The 23,411-nt window shown below is 58.9% G+C and overlaps 1 protein-coding gene across 1 annotated transcript; it reads left to right on the plus strand.

Annotated features, from left to right (window-relative positions):
* The first annotated feature begins 6,432 nt into the window (after nt 1-6,432).
* Nucleotides 6,433-21,135, plus strand: METRNL (meteorin like, glial cell differentiation regulator). The gene is made up of 4 exons (XM_045490014.1): nt 6,433-6,843; nt 12,022-12,410; nt 19,724-19,783; nt 20,625-21,135. Exons 1-4 carry the CDS (start codon nt 6,677-6,679, stop codon nt 20,939-20,941), a joined length of 933 nt encoding a protein of 310 aa, XP_045345970.1. The 5' UTR covers nt 6,433-6,676; the 3' UTR covers nt 20,942-21,135.
* Nucleotides 21,136-23,411: the final 2,276 nt, after the last annotated feature.

The raw sequence follows: 23,411 nt of genomic DNA on the forward strand, positions 1-23,411 counted from the left end.
AACGCCAACAGCTGCTAAACCAGAGTCTGTAGTGCTGGGTGGACACTCACACAGCCTCAGATTTTCAGAGGCTCAGTTGGGATGTAAAATGGTAACTGCTGTGTCAGACACTCCCCTACCCGGAAGGCAGCCGAGTCCTTTCCTCAGAGGCTGGTTCAACCAGGAGGTTGAGGTGGGAGCAGCCCCTGTGGAGCATGATGTGGAGGCAATGAGGAGCACCCACTGGAGGCCATGGAGAGCATTCACTGGGAGGCCATGGAGAGCATTCACTGGGAGCACCCACTGGAGGCCATGGAGAGCACCTACTGGGAGGCATGGGGAGCATCTAGTGGAGGCCATGGGGAGCACCTACTGGGAGGCTGGAAAGCACCAACTGGAAACCATGGGGAGCATCTACTGGAGGCCATGGGGAGCACCTCCTGGAGGGCATGGGGAGCATCTAGAGGAATCTTATGGGAGTACCTACTAGGAGCACATGGGACCATTTAGTACAAGTGCCAAACTTGGTGCAGGGTGAAGATATGGAAGCCGAAGCTGGCATTTTTGTACAGAAGCTGGGTCTCTGGGTGAGGCCTCCGCCCTTGGCAACCAGGACCCTGCCCTCTGGCTGTCACCACCCTGGAGCCTGTGAGTACAGGAACAATCCCGGTCCTGCTTAGGGAGCCTCCATGACAGGCTGTGTGGAGCTGCAGGGTAGTAGAAATGCACATGCTGGGAGTCCTGTGAAGCTTGGCCTGAAGCTGCCCAGACAGAAGTGTGGGAGAGAGCCCGGAAGCCTTCCCAGAGGGATAATGCATAAGCATCACCAGCCGGGGGTGGGGCGGAGGGGGAGGGGTGCTAAGCTGTGACAGCAACACTCACCAAGTAGGTGGTGCACGGGTTTTGTGTACTCGGTGCTGTGATTACCTGTCTGAGGCCTGAACCCAGCCCAGGAGTCCAGGGATACCCTGTCTTCCTTACCTGAGATTGTGTTCACCTAGGAGGGTGGGACACTGGCACCCTGGGGAAAGGAGGTGGGATTGCCCTCCACATAGGGCTGGGAAGATCCCCCTGTGGTTCAGAAGATGTGGGCCAGGCCAGAGTATAGCAGGCAGGCTTGGGGTGGGGGTGGGGGGACCCTCAACAACACACTCCCTCAGGGCAGAGCCAGGAGCCATTGGACCAATGTTATTGCCCAGGTCCCTGCAGCACAGACCGGAGTGGACCGGGCTTGTCCAGGGCCTGGGGGCTCCTGCTGGCTGGGGCATGTCCTCCTTCCTCAATTCCAGCCCCCTGTATACTGCCTCTCTATACCTTCTCCTAGACCAGCTCTAATGGTAGCCCTTCAGGTACGTAACTCCTTGAAGACAGAGGCTCAGACTCCCAGACCAGCCCAGGCCTGGCTCAGCACATGGTTGCTCAGAGTTCCAGCCTATGCACACATGTGACCGGCCACACTAGGATCCACTGGGATGTCCAGCCGTCATGTCCATATCTCATACAAATTCACCTTCTACCGCAATTGGTCCCTCCTGAGTCTACCCTGTGAAGGTCAGGGGGCCCTCCTTCCCTTGGGGTGCTGTGCTGAGGGAATCCAGATGGACAGGTATTGCCACTGGTGTGATGGCTGTGGACTCACCACCCTGGGGCCCGTGGTCTGTTCAGGGCCAGGCAGAGTGAGATGCTGTCGAGGCCCGATGGCCCAAAGTGGCTGTTGTCAACAACAGTAATGGTGGGGTGCGGGGATAATCATATCACTGCAGCTAGCTTCCACTGCTGAGTCCCAGACCAACTCTGGGCGGCACTAGCCAGAGTCACATGCTGGCCAGTCGGCCTGGACTCGAAGCCCACGGCCAGCGTGTGGCCCTGTGGGCGATGGGAGGAGTCCCTCAGATCCCAATCCAGCCAGCTGCCCACGTTCTCCCTCCTACCTTTCTCTGCACAGACAGTGAACCATGCCAGCAAATTAGGTTAGGGAGGCGTTTAGGTGAGGGTTATAGGGTTGAGGCCGGCTGGCCTCGTTTTATGTCTAATTATATGTTGCTTGCCGCAGTTGCTAAACATAAATCACAAGCGTTTGGCCACAATTATAGTAATTATGTCCCTATGAGAAGGTCAGCACAAATGACCTCAGAGGAGAAGTAGTGTGGCAGCAATGAGTTGGAAGGCCGGGGGCTGAGATGGGGAAGGCACTGGGTCTGTGCTCGAACCTTCCCGGGCAGTCGGGAGTCTGGGAGTTTTCACGCAGATGACCAAGGGGAAAGTGGACAGCGCCATCAGCAAAAGTTCTGAGGCATTTTTCAAATGTCAAAGGAGAAGTTTTCCTGGGCATGTTTGGGAAAATCTTCTAACATTTTTCTGTAAGTGTCCAGTTTCTAGGGGAAGCAGCCAACTCTCCTCAGCAAGCAGATTCAGGTGACTGGCCACTTTGAATAACAGAAGGGGCATCCTGATACTTTAAAACCTCAAGACTGGACAGAAAATAAAACCGTTTACAGTGGTTGGGTTCTGTTAGTGGCTCAAAGATGTCGCACTGAGAGCCGGCTGGGCGGGGGGGGGGGGGGGGGAGGAGGTGGGGGTGCCCATGTGAGGGCCTGAGCTCCACCAAGAGCCAGGCTTATGATGCCCACCTGATGTGAGGCTTTGTGTGACGTCATGAAGCCGACAGCACCTGTGAATTAGCACAGCACTCACTTTGCAGGTAACCAGGACTCAGGAACAGACCCGAGCACACAGCCTGTGTGATCTGGACCAGGGAGAGGCCATGTCTGCGTCCAGTCCACCTGCCCTCACAGGACCTGCACGAGCCCCCACACTCACAGGCAAGGAGAGGGTGTCCCGCCCCTCAGATCCCACCTCCAGCAAGTCTCTACCCTTAGGTGACGAATCCCCACTAGAGGAGAGGACATGTGGGCACCTGTAGCCAAAGCCACAAAAACTCCCAGGCCAGGTACAAACTGGGGAGCCCACAGGTGTTGTCCGGTGGTAATCGTGGTCCTGGTCACACTGGAGGCCACTGCTGCTGCCATAGGGTGTGGGGGGCTTTGTCTGCCTGGCCACATCCTGCCTTCTGAGACCAGCCCTGGTCAGGGGCCACAGCCCTGGAGCTTATCATGCAAACATGCCCAGGAGGCATCTGGTAAATGTTTCTTGAGTGAATAGACAAGGTGATGAGTGAAGGTTGATAGTGACCTGAATTTGGGCCACAGACTCACCCCACACACGCTTTGGAGGGCAACCCATACCCCGCCCCTATCCAGAGTACTAACCTCACAGGGCACACTGAATTGTCCTGGGGGCTGCTGCCACCACTGAGTCCAGCCCCATTCCTCTGGCCATGGAAGATTCTCAGGCAGGATGGTGGGAGCCGGGACCCCTTGGCTGCTGTCACCTGGGTGGGGGGGGGGGGGGAGTGCCCCTTCATGAGCAGGTGTGCACTCTACCTTCCAACACTCCCTCTGGTGTTTGGAGGGTGGTGAACACAGGAAGTCCCTGAATGTTGCTTGGATGCCATGATGTCCAGCTCTTCCCCACTGTGGGTGCCACTGTGGCCCTGGCTGGATTTAACTGGAGAAATGCTCACTGGGAGGTACACCTAGCCATCCATGTGAGCACACTCCAGGACGCCCTTACTGCCAGGGACAGCCCACATGCCTAGCCAGCAAGGACCCTTCCGGATCATAGTCAATCCCACGGGGTATCTTTATTCCCAACCAGGCCCTAGTGGGTGAAGTGGGGCAGGTGATCCCCAGGCAGCCTCAGACAGCCATGACCCACCTCACTCTGCTGTCCCCAGGCCCAAACATACATCACGGGCACCAGGGACCCATTTATGAGGACATTTCATTGCAGGGTCAGGAGGGGTCAGCAGCCCCACTCTGCAAGGCACAGAGAAGCATCGCTAGAGCATAAACCTCTCCAGGAGCTGAGTGAAGCCCCAGGAACCAGTTCTGCTACTATGGCCCCACCCCACAGCTGGCTGGCGGCTGTCAGCTTGTCAGGAGGAGGGAAATCTGGAAATTCCTGCTTCAGAGACCCTCAGGAATCCGGAGGTACCTGTGTCCCCAGAAGGGAGGGCCCATCACAGAGCCATAGGTCTGAGAGTAGCAAGGCCAGGCCCTTCCTAAGAACACTGCCAGGTGGGCATGACTCCCTGAGCTCTTGTTTTTAATTAGTAGACTTCCTATTTTAGGGTTACAGAAAAATTGAGCAGACAGTACAGAGAGTTCCCACATAGTCCGCCCATTCCCCTATTATTAATATCTTGTTAACAATATTAACATGTGTGATTGTTACAACCAATGAGCTGATATTGATATATTGTTAACTAAAGGCTGTACTGTTCAGTCCTGCATGTTTTATATGTTCCTGTATGTTGACAACTGCAGGTCCGTAGGCACCACTGTGTTGTCCTACTTTTAGGGAAGTGGTCCTGGGCACAGGTGGCTTGGCAGTTCTTCAGCTCACAGAGCCCTGAACCTTGCATAGGAACAGGCTCCACACTGCCCCAGGGGTGGCCTCTGCCCTTTGGTCCAGTGGTTTCCAGGGAGTTCTGAAGCCTTAGCACTGTCACTCATTTGTAATGGGGGGGGGGGGGGGGGCGGGCGGGTGTCCTAAGGCGGCCCCTGCCCCTTCCCCAGTGTGAGGCCCTGAGCCCTGACAAGCATACTGCGCTTCAGGGGCAGTTTCTTTACTCTGGGGAGCGTCCTGGGTGCGAGGTGCTGCTGGGCTGCCTAGATATGGTTGTGGGTAAGAAGTGGTTGTAGTTTCCAGATTCACAACTGGCAGGTTCCTCCCCCAAGCAGCCTGGGTGGTGGTTTCACTTCGCCCATTGCTCCCCGCACTTCTGCACCCTGGTACCTGCAGCAATGCAGGGCACACACTCCAAGGTGGTGTGGGGAGGGGTGCAGGAGGCCCCTCAGCCTCAGAGCTGCCTGTGAGCCTTGGGGTGACATCCTTTCTTAAGGCTGGGCAGGGCTCTCACCTTGTGCTGTAGCTGGTTGGGGTGGGGGTGGGGTGGGGGGGGGGCGCGCGGTTGACCTGCCCAGACCAGGGCTTCTCCAAACAGATCCTTCAACTGTAGCCACCTTTAAGGGGTCTGACTCTCCCGCCCAGGGTTCCTGAGGCGGCTCTCAGTTCCAGCTGTTTGGGGCCCTGCAGACAAGGCCTCCCCAGAGGGTGACAATTCCATCCCTACAACCAATTACATTTCTAACCCTTTGACCAGATGAGAAAGGTAAAACATTCAAACCAACAGGTGCAGGAAGTCACCCTCCTCCTCACAGGTCACTTGAAATCCCTCCCGAAATGTATCGTGACGAAAACAAGGTCAGATTTCTCCACCACTTGAGGCTGTTTGAGGCTGTGGAGCTCAGACCAGTACCAGAGAGTCACAAAGCAGAAAAGCCTGCTTTTGTGAGCACAGAGGTGGCTGCACGGAGCGCCATGGTTCCTTCCCTCTTCCTTCTTCTAGGGTGATGACCTGGTAGGACGGCAGACCCGTCTAAGCAGACCCCATCCACCCTCTAAGCAGACCCAGCCGTGACTCCTGGCCTCATCACACTGTACTCACCAACTCACCACGCTGGGTCCTGCTAGGACGGGGGTCTTAGTGACTGGGGGCCTCTGCCAATACCTGGAGCCAGTATGGGTTGCCAGGTCTGGTGGTGGTGGCACTCGCATCTAGAGCACAGGGGTCGGGACACCACGAAAACCTAACAAGGCATCAGACAGTCTCCAGGAAGAATCAAGCGGGAGGTTGGGGACACAGGTACCAGACCAACTCCGGGGTTGGGGGTGGTGGGGACGAGCGGGCACAGGTCCGCAGCGATGCAGAGGAGCTGCGGCCCAGAGCCCTTCGGGGACGTGGATGCTCTAGAGTCCACGGGGCGCTCAACAGTGGGTCAGTCTCCTCTCCAACCACAGCTGGGCTCCTCCCCTCCCGCACGGGCTGCAGACCGGGGCAGAGTCCGGACCTCTGCAGAGCACAGGTTTGGATCAGGAACGTCCCTGATGGAGTCTGGTCGCTCACACAGTAGTAGTGGGCCGGCCAGGAGCCCCCACCGCGGTCCAGCGGCCATTCCCGGCTCAGTCTCCGCGATGGGGCCAAGGCGCAGCCGCTGCGGACGCGCCCGCTGGCCCGGCGCCGGCTCAGGTCGCACAGACTTGCGGTCTCGGGTTTCTTCCGCGTCCCGCGGCGTACCGGCCGGGCGCGTGCTGCTGCCCCGTTCTCTCCCGGCTGGGGACTCTCTCTCGGACCCTCCTCCCGGTCCCTCGGGCGGCCCCCTCCTCTCGGCGGGGCCGCCCCAGGACTCCCGGCCAGGGCGCGCAGGGCGCGGGGCTCGCAGCACTCGCAGCGCGCGCACGGGGCGGAGTTCCGGCGGGGGCGGGGCGGCCGGCGGGGGCGGGACGGGGGCGGGACTGGTCCCCAGCTGAGCCGGGACGCGGACCGCTGACTCGTCTGCTTCAGAGGCTCGGGTGGCGGCGGCGGGCGCGGAGCACCCTGCGCGGCTCCCGCGGCTCCAGCGGCTCCAGCGGCCCCGGCTGCGGCCGGGATGGGCGGGCAGCCGCGCCGGGTGCGCGGGGGGCGCACGACGTGACTCGCCTGGACCTGGAGCCCCGCCCGCCCGGCCGCGCCGGGTGGAGGGTCTGCTCGGCAGGCGCGGACGCGGGGTCGGCGGCCAGGCAGAGCCGGAGCATGCGGGGCGCGGCGCGGGCGGCCGGGGGGCGCGCGGGGCAGCTGTGGCCGCGGCCCCCCGCCCCGGGCCCTGGCCCGCCGCCGCCGCTGCTGCTGCTGCTGCTGGGCGCGCTGCTGGGCGGCGCGGGCGCGCAGTACTCGAGCGACCGGTGCAGCTGGAAGGGGAGGTGAGTCCGCCGGCGCGCCCCCAGCCCTCGGGGCCGCTGGCCTCCCTTCCCGTGCCCTCCCCGCTCCGGCCGGCCGAGCGTGCGGGGGCGCGGCCCCGGGCGGGGACTCTGGGGCCCGCTCTCCAGGCCGAGTCCTGTCCGCGTCGCCCCCGCCCCCGGTTCTAGAACAAAAGAGCCCGCGGCGGCCCGGTGCCCTGGCCCGGAGGACGCCCAGAGGGAGGTGCGCCCGCGGCGCGGCGGGGTCGGTCCCGGCCGGACAGCCCACTCGCCCCGCGCGGACCCCGCATCGGAGGCGGGCGGAGGTCGGTTCTCCGGCCCTCCCGGCTCTGCCCGCGGCGAGGACTTGCGCGCCCCGGGCGGGAGGAGCGGGGCCTGCGCTCAGGGCCGAGCGGGAAGGGAGGGCCGGCGGGTCCGCGGGAGGGAGCGGGGGCTTCGGAGGACCGAGCGGGGGCCCTGGCGCCGGCCGGGGTGCCGACCGCTTCCGTGCGCGCGGAGACCCGCGGGCGGACACCTGTGCGCGGGCTGAGTGCGGGGCCCGCCGCGTCCCGCATCCCCGCCCCGGCCCCGGTGAAGGTCAGGCCGCCCTTGGCAGCGCGCGCGCTGGGCTCGGGGAGCCCCCCTTCACGCCCCTCCGCCGTGGCAGCCGAGGACTTTTTTTTTTTTTTTTAAACTGAAGTGTGACAAGCAGAAAGGAGTTGCAAATCACAAGTATACGCGGGCGGGGCGCCTGAGGGCACAGCTACTTTGGTGAGAAACCGCCATCCGCCCAGGGCGCTGTCGCCCGGGGCAGGCGGCTCGGCTCGCAGTTGGAAAAGCCGGTTTAGTGCCGCGGAAGGTGCAGGTTCAGGAGTTTTCAGGGATGCGCATCTCCTTCTCTGGAACTCTGTGGGCAGGGGCTGCCCTCGGGTCGCGGGGTCGGGGTGCTCGGTGGAGCAGGGCCTCTAACCGAGCCCTTCGCCCTCACACCTGATGGGAAGACTCCTGCCAGCACACACCTCGTGCTGCTGCGGGAGGTGGGGGGTGGGGGGGAGGGTGTCACGGGTTTTTTTTTTGAGTGAAGACAGTTTTTCCGGGAAGCTTGGGGGGTTGTGCCAGGGTGCTGGGCTCTGTGTGAGCAGGGCAGCTGCTGGTCATCTTGGATACTTACAGAGCCAGTTCTCTGTGGAGACTGGCAATCGCCCTGCTTTCTGCTCCCCACTTCCCACCGCCGAAGCCGTGGTTCTGGGCTCCAGAGATCGGGCCTGTGGTGCCCTCCCTCCCTTGCACGCACACCAGAGCTGGGATGCAGGGCTGCTAAGATTGGGGCCACGAGCTTGGAGCTCTGGGGGAGGGCTGGCCTGCAGAATGCTGGCGCCAGCACAGGGCTGGCTGGGAGCCTCTGACTCTGACACACTCTTCCAGGGCTGCCCTTTCCCCCACGCTCCTAATTAAACTCCCTGCCTTGCAGCTTCTGCTGGATGAATCAGTGCACCCCTAAACTGAGGTCTAGGGTGTCCTGCTTCAGCAGATCAGAAACAGAAAGCCTGTTCCACCCTGGGAGCCTGAGTTTCCAGAGGAGGAGCCCTCACCCTTTCAGGCTCTCTGAGGACTGTGTGCCTGGAAGGGGGCTGCCTCTCCTGGGGATCAGAGAGGGCTGTGAGTGAGTGCTGGTCATTAGGGCCAACCAGCTCCTGGACCAAGCAGGGGTCTGCCTCCTCTTTTCTACCTGGAGAAGCAGGGACGCTTACCTGCTGCCCTCCTCTCTCCATCTTTGCTAACATACCCCGGGTCTTGGACTGCCTCCAGCTGCCCTCCACTCAGCGCAAAGGCAGAGTCTGCTGGCAGAGGGTGGCTGCAGGGGCTGTCCCAGTGGGATCTGGACGGAAGACAGGCCCAGGCCACATTCCTGGATTATAAGCTCCCCTTCCATTGTAATTGCTGCCCTAGCGATCAATATGCCTTGCAGATCAGCTGACAGATCCTTGCTGTGGAAACTTGGGTTTGCTGGTTTGCCTGCAGACTCCTGTAACATTTATGACTTTTTATGAGCTGTTCTAAAGACAGCACAGGGTGGTGTGAGCCCCAATACCCTGGGTGCGTTCCGATCCCCTGATAGGGAGGGAGTTGCTCTTTATGATACTGGCCACTCACATTTGCCAGGCTGAAATGCATGTCTGGGTGTTTCCAAGCAATTAAGCAGGAGGTTTTGCAATCTCGGTCCCTTGTGCAGGGGCAGGACAGCGCCCTGATCTTTATTAGGCTGTGGTTGTAAAGGTGGACCACGAACCTTCCCACTGCCGTCGGCAGGGTTTGTGGGTCTGTCATACCTTGGCTAGCTCTCCTACTGGGTGGGGAGATGAAAGGTAACTCCAGTGATAACCTCTGGGTTTCGCCCTTGATCGAAGCTCTTCCTGACTTAAGTGAACAAGAGACCATAATTTACTTCTGGTGACTCAGGTGAGCCAGGCTGTGGGTGTGAGTAGTAAGAACCCTGCTGCCACCACACTGAGCCCTGCAGAAAGTCCTATGTCGGTTTGGAATTTGCTGTCCTTTGCCTGAAGGTGTGTCTACACTTCCCTGGGGAGTGACACTGGCAGGCTCTTTGTTGTTGTTGTTGTTGTTTTTTGAGAAATAAAGGAATCTAGTTTAAATAGCCCAAGATCAATCAGTGTTGTCAGCTCCGTAAGAGTGACTAGAACCAGAGTGTTTTCTGTCTAGCTTCATCACATCAGAAAGCAGGTATCTTATTTTTGCCTGATTAGTGTGTCACTTGCATGCCGTGTGAAAATCATTAATGCCACCATCAGTGACATCACAGATGTGGCACATTTTTCCACCTCCAGCAATTTTGCATAAACAGAAGTTTTTTCAGGTTTGCTGTGGTGCTGGAAACCTAGAGGTGAGAGATTTAGCTAGATGTTCTGGTGAGCACCAGACAGGCTCGGAGTCCTTGATTTCTTTCATTAAAGGCTCAGTGGGGTCCCAGGCTGATCAGAGTCGGTGAGCGTCTGAGTGGTGGTCTTGCACATCACATGCTACCGACCTTCATGTGAACACTCCTGTGTTGAGTGCCTGGCTCACGTCTTGTTGATCTCAGTCCTTCAGGAGAACACGAGGGAGAGCAGAACAGAGGGGCGTGCTGGCCGTGGACCCTGGGATGGGCATAGACAGTTCTCTGGGTGGCAGTGAAGACGTCAGGTAAAGGGTGGACATTTCTTCGAAGTCCACTTTCGTGTTGTTCCCGGTCCTCTTATAGTCGAGTGACTTATGAATAAATGGAGCCAGGTGTAGTGCACAAGATGTACAGGGTCATCTGTGCAGGCTGGGGACAGCCATGGGCTGGCCATCTGTCCCCCACAAGCGTTCCCTCTGCCCTTGCCTAAGATATGGGTGGGGGGTGGACCTCTCTGTTTCCCTGTCCACTGTTTGGATTAAAGTGACTTAGTGAGAAGTATCCGAAGCCTTTGGTATGGGCTTTCTTTTCCCTTGAGCCCCAGGGTCCCTCCCCGATGGAGAGGAAAGTGAAGCCTGGACAGGACGGTTTTTAGGGGAGAGAGCTTTGAGGATTGGTGTCTGGGCACAGGGCAAGTGTCCAGCTGCCCCTTGAGGCTGGAGACAGGAGAGGAGGGACACTGTGATAAAGTTTGTTTTGGCTGCCCGAGAGCAGAGGTGATTATAGTCATCTGTGTCAACCACTTACCATTTAGTCTAATTTTTTCACACAGCACTATAATTATGCTAGTCCACACATATGTGTCAGAGGAGCTTATATGAGTTTTATTTGACTGTAATTTGTAAGTCTGTTTTGCGTGTGTGGCTCTGGTAGGCGTCTGAGGCCAGGCCGGCTGCTAGTGACCCAGGGCCTTGCGGGGGTGGGGAGTGGGGTTGGGGGGGGTCACCTCCTTGACACCTCCCTCTGATGTGGTCTGCAGGATGACTGTGCAGCCCCAGCCCACAGCTGGCCATCGAATGAAAAGTGAGGTTTTTTGGAGCCCAGAGCATGAGTCACCAACAGTAAATGCAAACCATATGTTACGTGTTTTCTCCTCTGTAGAAAGGGTTTCTGGTAACTCACCCAGGCCTGGGCTCTGAATATAGCATTGTTTATTACACATAAAAATCCTAAGAATGTGGGTGAACCTGTCTGAGATCCGATCAGAACCAAATTTCATGTAATAAAACACTTGGTTGAAGTCATTGGTTGAGTTCCAGAGCTGCTTGGTGGTTATGACGTAACCATCAGCACAAGCTGACATTCACATTAAAATTTTGAGTAGGGGAAACTTTAACGTTTTTGATGGTTTCAATTTCTTGAAAACATAACGTAATGACTTTACTCAAGACCTGTCTCACGAAGAGTGTACAGACTTCATTTTTTCCTATTTAGCATTTATTAGGAGTGAGATTAACTTGGCAGAAGCTTCCCCTTGGGAAGGTGAAAGGTCTTGCGTCTCTCTCCTGTGGCTTGTTCACGCATTCCCTCCCATGCCTCTCCCCCATGGAGGACCATTACCTTACTTTTGTAATTTGCTGTGATGATATTTGAGTTTATTTTTAAAGATATGATTGGCAATGCAGGGTCTTCAGGTTTGCAAATGGAAACACTTGCCTTCCCCCTATCTGTGAGGTGCTAAAGACAAAAGTCACCGACAACCTCCAGCCCCCCCCAAGCTGCTAACATTCCTATTTGGTTTCAAAGCTACTCTTTGGACCAAGTGAACCGCTCCTTGTTTTCACACTCAGTGGGAATCTGCCATCGTTCCTGGCCCTCGGTTGGTCATCTGGAACTCGGGTTTGTGCCAGAGGCCTGTTGGTGTGTCCTTGAACGTGTTCCGGAAGGTCCCCCCTTCCGTGGTTCTTCCCCCATTGCATGCATCGCCACCCTGACGCGGGGAGCCCCAAGGGCATGGGCGCCCAGTGCTGCAGCCTTGAAGGCTGGCAGATGGAGCGTCGAGGTGCTGAGAGGGTCTGAGACAAACATTGTCTACGCGCATCAGGGCGTGGGCCCGTCTCACCGTGACTCTCTGGGGCAGGCCTGCCGGAGGGGACTGTCGCTCCCTGGAAACGGCTCCTTGCAGCAGGGCAGAGGTGGTGGCAGCCCGCGTGTGGGTGAGGGGCTGCTCATGCACCTGGGCGGGCGTCCCCCAGGCGGGTACATGTGGGGTGCCGGGCCCCGGCTGACGCGTGTCCCCTCTGCAGCGGGCTGACGCACGAGGCCCACAGGAAGGAGGTGGAGCAGGTGTACCTACGGTGCTCGGCGGGCTCTGTGGAGTGGATGTACCCGACTGGGGCTCTCATCGTCAACGTGCGGCCCAACACCTTCCCGCCCTCCCGACGACACCTGACTCTGTGCATCAAGCCCCTCAGGGACTCCTCGGGCGCCAATATTTATTTGGAAAAAACTGGAGAGCTGCAGCTGCTGGTGCGGGACGGGGACCGCGGGCCCCGCCAGGTGCACTGCTTTGGCTTCGAGCAGCGGGGCCTGTTCGTGGAGGCGACGCCCCAGCAGGACATTAGCCGGAGGACCACGGGTTTCCAGTACGAGCTGACCAGCCGGCACGCGGAGTCAGACCTGCGTGCCCAGTCAGGTGAGTGGCCACCTCCGGGGCGGGGAGGGCAGTGTTCCCCTCCCACGGTCTCTGTGAGAACCCGCCTGCTGCTGGCAGACGGGCCCCCCGTGCGATGGGCATTGGACGTGTGTGGCCCCGTTAGTGTTGTGGGTGTTTTGCACGTGGGGAAACAACGCAGTCTCAGGAGGCGTGTTTGAGGAGGGTGAACACACGTGCCCTGCGAACGGCCATAGGTCGGACCTGAGAGCCGTGATGGGGTGTGGTCCTGGCTCCCTGCTCCTCTTCTGTGCTCGAGACTGTAATCGGAAATGGGTGCTGTGGCCGTTCACACCGCCCCTGTGTTTCTTCTGATATGTGGATTGGCTGCGTGTTTTTGACATCAGCTGCAGCCTCTGACACATCGAGTTTTGGGTGGGAGCCAAGGGTGATTCACTCTCCAGAGAGGTGCAGAGCCTTGCTGACCTGAATTGTGGAGCTGGTCCCAGCTTCCGGAGGCATTTTGTGGGTGGGTGTTACAAGGGCCACCCCATGTGGAGTGGAGACAACGGCAGCGTGCCAGGAGAGGGGCTGTGTGTGTGTGTGGGGGGGGGGTGGGCGAGTCAGGTGGCACAGGAGCTCACCCGGGTTAGTGAGGTGAGTGAGGACCTCTCAGGGGTTCCCGTGAGGCTGGCCCTCGAGGAGCCTTCTCCACCGCAGAGCCCTTCTCGTTGTGGTGCTGGCAGGAGTCCCCTCAGCAGCAAAGGGTGTGTGTGTGTGTGTGTGTGTGTGTGTGTGTGTGTGTGCGCACGTGGGGACTGTGAGTTGGCAGACAGCTTGGCAGGGCCCTGTGTGGAAGGTGGCGTTGGTCTCTGAAAAGTTCCAGAGACAGAGACTGAGGAGGAGTGAGTGGCCCCAGAGCTCTCACGTGGGGCGGGTCTCGCCCCATGTGCCATGAACAAGGACTGAAGTCCTCGTCTTCTATAGACACCCATGCCAAGCGTGGCCCTTGCTCTAAGGCATAGATGACCTCCTGGGGTCCAAGTGTGTGGGGTGGGGGTCCTAGTGTACCACTTGTGTCAGTCCCGAAGCTGGTTGTGGTGAGGCACCTTCTGGTTGAGGGGGTGTGAGCTTGGATTGTCCTGTGAGTAGCTTCCAAGAAGGCCATTCTCCAGGTGACCAGCTGGCCCGGATGATGGGGAGGTAGGGGTGCCATGGCATTGAGTGGTGCAGGCCAGGGAGGAATGCTTTGCTACCACCCCCAGTACACGCGGCAGTCCCAGTACAAGGAGTGACCCGGGCCCAGGTGTCAGCAGTGCTAAGGCAGAAACACCTGGTTTGAGGGGTGGGTCGTCTCCAAGAATAGTATAATTCTCCACATTTTAGTAAATGAGATGTTTAATTCAAGTAAAACAGATCTGCTAGGATTTGAAATGTAGACTTTTCTCCTGTATGTGAATCTGCATTTTATCGTTCTGCATTCTTGGCTCAGATCAGTTTTCAAAACCTTCAGTCTCTCTCAAACTAAACCGGTGTGTTGGAGAACTTCAGTGTAGGATTGCCCGGGTAGGACCCCCTTCCCCCTCCAAGTGCCAGCCGCCCGGGTAGGACCCCTGCTTCCCTCCCAGTGCCAGCCGCCCGGGTAGGACCCTGCCCCCCTCCAAGTGCCAACTGCCCGGGTAGGACCTCCACCCCCCTCCCAGTGCCAGCCGCCCGGGTAGGACCCCCACTTGGAAAGGTAGCACTGGAAGCTGCTGTAAATCTCAGGACCTGAATGATATTTTAACCACAGCAGCCTTTATCTTGATGACCAGCTATAGGAGGGTGGGTTAGAGAGCTAGAGGAGGGTACCCCAGCCTCGCTGTAGGGGACCTAGAGATAAACTAATAGTAAAAACAAAATCTGGAAGAACCCAGTCACTGAATTTAATGCTTGTGGCTGAGTGAAGCAGATGTTAGAAACTTGTTAACAATTTCTTTTTTTTTTTTTTTTTTTTAAGTATTTTATTTTTAAGTAATCTCTACACCCAACGTGGGACTCAAACTCACGACCCCAAGATCAGGAGTCCCATGCTCCACTGACGCCTCTTACTGATTGAATGTTGATGGCCCTTTAAAGATATTTGCTGCTGGTCCCTGTTCTCTTGTGCCTTGAGCTTCCTTCCACCTGGTGGGTCATTCTTACCAGATGCTGGCGCTGCCTGTGTAGCCAGTTGTTTCTTTGTTGGGCACCTGAGCGCTTCCATTTGTCCAGAAGGAAAATGCACAAGGATGGCCATGGGCTGGGATGACTCAGAGACCATGGCTCCGCCCTCGGGGACCAGAGACTTAGTCTCTCTCCCTCTCCTTGTGGGCAGGGTCTGTGCACCCCAGGTTCTCCTGGTCCCTGTTTTCAGGCCAGGACAGTGAGCAGATTTGGGAGAGGCCTGTGGGATCAGTGGTTGGGCTGTCCTAGGTTCCAATGGGGCTGCCAGGACAAGGTCCTGCATGATGGTGGGTTGTCTGGTCACAGCCTCTGCTTGCCCTCTGTGCATCTCTCGAGACCCCATGTAGGACGTTCAGCTGTGGCTGGACATTGGGCAGTCTGGGTGGCCCAGGGGTTCCCTTCTTACCTCTCCCCCACCCCTGACATATGCCCGCTGGGCCCTGGAGCATCTGTTTAAACCCGGCGCCTGCAGGGATCCAGGCACCCCGTGGATAGTGGGGTATGAATGTGCGTCTGTGCGTTGGCCGGGAATCAGGCCTGGGACAGCCCAGAAACTTAGCAACTGTCAGAACTGGGGGTGGGGGACTCAGATGTGTGTGGGGTTCTAGGAGCTGGGATGGAAACAGGCACAGATTCTGGGCCCTTCCTGGGGGCTCAGCACTTTCTCAGCCTGAGGGAGATGAGGGGCAGCGGGGCTCTGGGGAGGCTTGTGCATCCTTCTCCCCGGGGTGTTTGCCTTTCATCAGGGGATGGGCTCCTAAGCCTTTAATGCCAAAGGAATGGGTATGTAATGTGGAATGTCGGTGCCAGCCATCTGGCAGCAATGATGTCTGCCGGGCCAGGCAGGCTCTCAGATGGTAGTGTGTGGCTCCTGGCTCTCTCCTGTTCTGGCCCTGGCTGCAGCTGCAGGAAACTTGGGTGAAACTGGAGGCTGGACACCTGTGACGTGGAGGTGTGCAGGTGCCTGTGGGCTGGGCAGTCAGTGATCCTGCCTGCTGCGGAGGTGGATGAGCCTTCTCCCTCACTGGTGACTCGTAGTAGCTTCTAGTTTGTGCTGACTTGAAAACAGAGAGGCTCCCGGATAAGAGATGTGTGTGAGCCTCATGGCCCCGGACGGTCCCGCTTGGGAGTGTTTGCAGTGAGTGCGGTCGCCTGGTGTGCACTTGAATAACCAGCTTCCTGGTATGGTCTGAGATGCACTGACACCCAAGAAAAGGCCAGAATGGAGAGGCAGGCCACTCCTTACAGGCGCAGATTGAGGGGTGGGTGGTAGGAGGTGACCTGAGGGGTGGGGGGGGCGGTGCGGGATTGAGCCTCCTTTCCCCACCCTGCCCTCCTCCTCCCCCTCCTCCTCCTCCATGGGCCTCACCAGGGCATCTGAGTAACGCAGTTGCTGAAAAACTCTGGCAGGACACGAAAGGTGGGCAAGTGGCCAGATCCAGCTAACTAATGGATGAAACTCTAGGCCACTCCTGGAACCCGGCCGGGCTGTCTGGGGGCCGTCCTCCCCAGAGACCTGGTGTACGTGGGGAAGCAGGCACACCAGGACCCTCTGTTGCCCAGTAGGGTTGGGGATGTGTGGTGGTGGCCAGTGAAGGATGGCAGGGGGTTGCTCTGTCTGGTTCTAGGGGGTGGAGACAAACATTCTCCTTGGTTTTCCTGGGGCAGCCCAGGTGGACCCCTGATTCCAGTCTGTTCTTTTATTCCTCCGGGAACCGAACAGCAGGGGCTTACCGGCTTGGCCACATCTACCTTCTGGGGCTTGGGGTTTGGGGTCCATGTGATGCCTACCCAGAGCAGGCTTCCTTGAGCAGATGAGGTGGGAAGACAGTGGCATTTTAGACCCACAGTGAGAGTGGATGGTGCTGGCCATTAATGCATGGAAGTTATTGGCATTGCTGGCCGGTAGCCTGAGTCACGCGGTTTCCAGTGTGCTCCATCCCCCTTCCCTGGTCAAACCTGCTGTGTTTGATGTGTTGGAGGGGGTGGTGAATGATGCCCGAGGGGTGGGCTGGGTGGGTACCGAGCCCCCCACTAAGGAGCTCTCTCGGTTTGGTGATGGCCCTGATGGGCTGTGGGGGATGAGTGGCAAAGGTCAGCAGAAGTCGAAAGAAGCCTCATTATGTCCTAGAAGCAGAAAAGGAGAGAAGAGATTTTCCCCCCAAAGGATCGTTTATTTTCTGTAATTATCTTTCATCTCGCCCATCTCTGCACTCCTGGGATGAAAGCGTGTGGCATCCACCTGCTTTCTCAGCAGGAACAGGGTGGGGTGGCAACAGGCCAGGAGGAGAGGTGGGGGAGATTGAGATATCCCCGCGGTGGCTGACCACCTCGGGGTGGCACCGGCCCGCAGCTGGCTGTGGTGAAAGAGGAGGAGGCTCCAGAACCTCATGTGGCAGCTGGGCCTCAGCTCACACCAGCCCCGTGCCGGCCGTGTCCCCTCCCTGTGCAGTGCTGCACCCACCAAACCTGCCACCTGTCACTGGCTGCAGTGACGACCCCAGCAGATGTCCTCATGCACAGTTTTCCCTTTGGAAGTTGTGTGTGTCTGCCTGGTTGTCCTTCCTGCCAGACCAGCGTGCGGCCATCTGCAGACCTGTCCCAGGCCAGGGCCTAGCATGAAGTGTGCTGCCCTCCCCCCCTGCCCTCCCCCGTCCTCCTGCCTGCACCTGCTGTCCTCACCTGGGTCCCTGCAGTAGCCCCAGCTGCTCTCCCTGACCCTGTGTTTTCCTTCTTCAGTTCATTTTGTGCACATTCCGGAAGACTCTCCCTAAGATGCCCACACCTCAGCCAACCCCTCTCAAAGAACCGTAAACCCCACTGGGCTCTTGGCTGCTCCCTCCTCACCTTCCCCTGCAAGGAAACGAGATTCAGTGTGTCCGAAACCAGCACATTCCACTGCCTTTATGAGCCCAACTCCGATTAATAATTGTTTCCAGATTGCTTCTCTTGGCATCCACAGACTGGATTTTCCAATGAGGTGACCTGTGCTTGGTAAAACTCAGAATTATGAGGGAAGTCTCCAGGGTGGCACTTTATTAGCTCAGCTGTGGTGGTATCGGCTCCCTGAGGCTTCTGGTGGGAGGATCTGCGGGCTGCTGACTGCCCTCCGCCGGGGCCCCAGGCACCCCCACAGCTTCGGCAGTGCAGTGGGGGTGTGAGTAGGTGGCCGCCCCGGACAGGCTCCTTGCCGCCTTCCTCCTTAGCCCTCAGCGGGCGTCCCCGGGCCTGTGTCCACGGAGAGGGTCAAGCTCTCGGGCTTGGTGAGTTGCGGGCTGCCAGGCCGGGTATCTGACTGCCGGGTGTGGCCTGGGCCTGTTGCTGTACCACTGCTGCCTTTGTGGGCACTGCCTGTGGTCTGTCTCGGCCGACTCAGAACCTGAGATGTGCCTCTAGAGAGCTTGTGTGGACCGAGCTTCCCACCCACCCTCACTTGGAGCGTCTAGAGGCCTGGCCCCCAGGGACTCTGCTGGGGCTCCTCTCTCCTGGGCAGATGCTTTATGAGGGGTGCCCGGGATGACGCCTCTGACCCCCTGGCACAGGGGCTGAAATTAGACCTTGCCTCTGAGCAGAACTGGAGAGCCTGGCCTCGTCATGCCCTATGCGTGTGGGCAGCGGGCCGCTGGAGGGGTGTGCAGGGTAGGGGACCCCCAGTGGGCTGCCTTCTTTTTTAAGAGAGGCCTTAAGGCTGGGGGTCTATACATGGAAGCAAAGTGCCCCAGGTGGGCAGCAGTCTTTGGGATTTGGAGCTGGGTAGGACATCCTCTCAGCCAGGCTGGCCAGGCTGGCCAGGCTTCAACACACCCAACCGGCTCTGCTAGTCCTGTAGCTTCGCCAGGTTCCCAAGAACCTGATAGAGGCGGCAGGCAGTGTGTGGGCCAATGAGTCACATCCCCCTGAGCTGGCCTGGGGCACACACATCCTCCCCTGCCCAGGGCAGGACCGCCAGGGCCAGTGCTTGGAAACTCCTGTCCACCCCCTGGGGTCCGCAGAGACCCCGTGCTGCCTAGGGCAGCACAGACCCTGTGCCCCGCGCCCCAGAAGGCCTCTCTGAGCTCTAGCTGCTCTGTGCCTGGCCTTGCCCCCGAGGCCTCGAGTCTGCTGCCGCCAGGGTGCAGGTGACTGCTCGCCCAGTTCGCATGTGAGGGCCAGCAAATGCCAAAGCCAGGATGTTCCGGGGCCTTGAGAAGGTGATCTTATTCCAGCAAGACTTCATACCTAACCTTTGCCTGAGCTGGGAAGATTTGTGCCAGACCCTAGAGACTCAGCGGCCAGGGGGCAGAGGCCTGGAAAAGTGCAGTGTGACTGCCAATTCATGCTGTGTCCTCCCAAATCCAGTGCTGGGTTAGGAGTGCCGTGGTCTGGGGGGAGTTGCCAGAGGCTTGTGCCCCCCCGCCTTTCTTGAGGCCTCACCCAATCTGAGGAAGTTAGGGTGAGGGCTGTGCTGGGGCAGAAGTTAGTGGGGTGGGGCCTGGTTTGGCTGGAGGAAGCCAGCCCCCACCCTCGCCCCGCCAGGCTGTGGGGGTTTGGGGATTCTGTGAACCAGGCTTGCCGTAGACGGTGTTTGCAGGCAGTGATCTGGTCTGAGGTCAGGGGTCTGGGGAAGGGGGCTGTGCTGATGGCTGGGACTTGTTTGGACGAGAGCCCCACGGCCTCGGCCTGCAGACGTGACCCTCGATGCTCACCGACACCTTCGGCAACCAGTGTCCTGACCTTCTGGTCTCGGCTACAGATGGGGACCTGGGGAACAGGTGTTGTGTGAGTGGCTGGTGTGGCTGTGGAGGCTGGGAAGGAGGCGACTCTCAGCCAGGCTGGTGTGGGGGACGTAGCTTCCGGCCAGCTCAGGTTGGTTTCCCGTTGGTGATGGGCCTGGGAGAGTGGTTTGCCCCGGGGCCCAGCAGTTGCTGCGCCAAAAGCTAGGTGGGGACCAGCACGGACGCCCACTGTCCCTCGGGATGCGGTGCATGCCCTTCATAGCCACATCTCGAGCTTGGGGTTCCCTGGATTCATCAGCCCCCGCCCCCCGTGTGGTGGCCGAGGTTGGGTCCTCTGTCCTGTTCCCTGAGGTCAGAGCTCTTACGGGACCTGGTGGGTGTGAGCAGGGTCTGTGTCCCGCAGACCCTACTCCTAACCCTGTTCTCTCCCCGCAGCCCCGTGCCGCCCCTGCAGCGACACAGAGGTGCTGTTGGCGGTCTGCACCAGCGACTTCGGTAAGTGTCCTCGTGCTCCTGCCACACGTCAAGAGCCCCGCTTGGGCCTGGGAGGGCCTTCCAGTGCTGGCACTCAGCTTGGGGAGGAGACGGCTGAGGGCATTGGGCTTGGAGGTGTAATAGGGGAGGGACGGATCTGTGCCGGATGAGAGGGGTGGGAGTCCTGTTCAAGGTGGTCACTGAGCATTTTCCTCCAAGGCATGGTCTAGCCTCACCTCAGAGTCCTGCTCTCCTCTGGGCCCCTGTGGACACTCCAGCAGGAGTTCCTGGTCCTGGGGGTCTGAGGAGCCTGGGGGCCCCGGGGCTGAGATCAGGACTCAGCTGCGTGCTTTTGCTCTTGGGCAGCGGCGGGGGGGAAGCACTCTGGGCGGGGGGAAGGCAGCCCGGCTGGACCCTGCTCTGAGCGCCTCCAGCTCGGAGGGCAGTAGTGTGGTGGGAATGCAGAGCTCCTTTCCACGTTTTGGTCCTGCATCTGGAGGATGGGGGACCTTGCCCTGGGCCTGCTCTGCCCAGCTCCCTCCCATCACCCCCTCCCCTCTGAGCTGCCCCGTTTCTGTCCCACCTGGATACAGGGCGGCAGTAGATGTTGTGTGTTAATTGCGGTTGTGTCTTGTTCTAACTTGAAACGTTGATGCACACAATGTGACTTCTGTCTTCTGTTTCTCCCCACTTATATGGCTGTTATCCCTGACAGAGTCTGAGTGGCAGGGACAACCCCTAGAGGGCCTCAAATATCTGAACTGGTCTTTCTAATGGGATTTCTGGAATGCAGAATTCAGGGTCAGCCCCCGCAGGGTCACCTCTGGTGACCCCACTGACTCCCGTGTTCTTGCCTCCGTAGTCGTCCGAGGCTCCATCCAGGACGTCACCCACGAACCAGAGCAGCAGGAGTCCGCCATCCACCTGCACGTGAACCGGCTGTACCGGCAGAAGAGCACTGTCTTCCGGCCAGCCCCAGAGGGCGGTGGCTGGAGGGGGCACGTCACCACGCTGTTGGAGTGCGGTGTGAGGCCCGGACGTGGGGAGTTCCTCTTCACGGGCCACATACACTTCGGGGAGGCCCACCTTGGCTGCGCCCCGCGCTTCAAGGACTTCCAAAGGATGTACAAGGATGCTGAGGAGAAGGGCCTGAACCCCTGCGAGATGGGCACAGAGTGACTGTGGGTGGCCACCGCTGTTGCCACAGCGGGCGCTCGGACCTGGGCTCCCCGGCGCACAAGCCACGTCTGACCCCACGAGGTCCTGGCCAAGGACTCCCTGACTGATTGGAAATGTTGTAAGATGCAAACTAAGTTATTATATTTTTTTTAAAAAAGAAACGTCCATAGGAAATAAACTCCAGTGTCTTAAAATGCCTTGTGTACCATTTCATGCTGTGTTTCCAAAGCACCCGACGGGATTGTGTTGGGCTGGTGTGTTGGGTAGGGCTCTGGGGCCGGAGCCCCTGGAGGATGCCTAGCACCAGGCTTTGTACAAAGCTCGGGGACCATTTAGAGTGGTTTCTTATGATGGAGGTTTATGGAGCCAAATACTTATTTTTTGGTTGGTTTTGTTTTTCAAAGACTGTGTTTTGCTAGCCGTGGTCACTTTTGGGCCACTGGCAGCGGTGTGCCTGTCTGCAACCCTGTGGGGTGTGCACGCGCTCCCCTGGTGTCCGTGTAGGGCTTCTTCTGGGGCCAGCACACCCGAGGGAGCCCCGCAGCCCAGCCGCTCGGGGCCTTTCATTCTGGGCCCAACTGTAGGTACGGCTGTTACTCTCGGGCTTCGGAAAACACACACACCTCCTCCTTCCTCCCCCGCCTCCCTCAGCCTCTGCCTTCCCTTTCCTGATAACCCAGATGCTGCCCCTTGACTCCAGCTCCCCCCAAATGCCTGAGTCTGCGGCAAGTCTCTGGCCCCCCAGGGGCTGGTCTGCACTAGGCTGGTGACCTCCATGCTCTCAAGGGTGAGTTAGTACCCAGCAGCGGCTGTAACAAACGACCACAGACTGGAGGCTTAAACAACATTCATTCTCCCCTTGTTCTGGAGGCCAGAAGTCCAAAATCAAGGTGTGGCAGGGCCAGGCTCCCTCCGAAGGCTCTAGGGGAGGAGGCTTTCTGTCTCTTACGGCTTCTGCTGGGTGCTGCCGGTCCTTGGTGCCCCTGGGCCTGTAGATGCATTGTTCCAGGCTCTGTCCCCTTCTCCCCTCTATGTGCCTGTGTCCAAATCCCTCCTCTCAGAAGGACACCAGTCACACAATTAGGTCCCACTCCCATCTAGTACAACCTCACCTTAGTTGATTATGTCTGTGAAGACCCTGTTTCCAAATAAGTTCACAGTCACATGTTCTGGGTAGATGGGAATTTGGGGGGACACTACTCATCCCAGTACTGGGGTCACTGGGGTGCCACATAATTAGATCTGAGCCTGCATCCGCGTGAGTGAGGCGATTTCTCCCAAACAGCTGCTGAGGCTGAGGGGGGCCCCTGGAGAGGACGCTGGTTAGTGAGCTCTGTGCCGGCTGCACCCAAGCCTCGGGCACACTGTGTGGCCACAGGGAGGTGCCGCGTGCTAGCCCAGGTGTTCCCTGCCTCAGGTGGGTGTGCCCTCACTCCTGAGCACCCTGCTTCGGGTGGTGGATGCGGCCTGGCCCGGGCATGCCCCAGCTCAGGTGTGTGCTCAGGTCTGTGGGCTCCAGCAGGTCACAACCTGAAGCAGCAGGGTTGGTGATGGGAACAGGTCCTACTGTGGCTAATAACCGTGATGTTCTATGCCAGGAGTATGTTGTGCAGCAGATAGCCAGGCCCACAGTGACCCTGCTGTCGGGTTCATGCTTTGGGCTTTTCTGGGTGTTAACTCTGACACTGGAGGAGGCCACAGGGCTTGCAGGTGCTGCAGAACCAGAATGTCGGGTTTGGGTTTCGGTTTCAGGGCTGGCTTTCTTCCTTATGTCAGTACGGGGGCCCGGGAGGAGCTGGGGACCTAACCCCACGTGCTGATGTCCAGGGTGGAGGCAGCTTCTGCTCTGGTGCATGGCAGCAGGTGAGAGCTGCTCTGGGCGGGGGCGGGGCAGGGGCTTCCAGCTGGACACCTGGAGGGAGAACAGGGCCTGTGTCCTCCCCCCAGAAGCCGGGGGGGGGGGGCACTGGTGGTCGGGGGGTCTGGTGTTGGAGGTCTAGGGCTGCTTGGTGTTGGGAGGGGCTGGGTCACCGTTTCTGAGAGCCATGCCCTCCTGCTGTCCGGGGCCTCCGGCAGCCATCTGAGGTCCCTGTGTGCCCCAGCTTGCTCTGTGACACCAGATTTCCTGCTTTCCCATGTCTGTCCTCAGGGGAGCCTCCATACTGTGGAGCCCTGAGGGGCCAGGGTGAGGCACTTGGAGGGTCCTCTGGCTGACCAGTGGCTCTGCCCCAGGGTCTTGGCCTAGTGTCCCTGTCTTGGCTCTGGTCAGCCCCAGTCACCATGTGGAACGGAGCTGTGGCACCCTTCTTTGTCCCTGTCCAAAGGTGAAGGGGAGGTGTGACCCAGGCCCTCCTTCCTGCCAAGCTGCACCCTCAGTGTCTCCCCTGCAGTCCTGTCCTCTTGCTCTAAGGAAAAAGCAGGCCCTCCCAGCAGGATGAAAGCTCTGCCTGGCCCCCTTTCCTTCCTTTCC

This window comes from Leopardus geoffroyi, chromosome E1 (genome assembly GCF_018350155.1).
Source record: "Leopardus geoffroyi isolate Oge1 chromosome E1, O.geoffroyi_Oge1_pat1.0, whole genome shotgun sequence".
NCBI classification, from domain to species: domain Eukaryota; kingdom Metazoa; phylum Chordata; class Mammalia; order Carnivora; family Felidae; genus Leopardus; species Leopardus geoffroyi.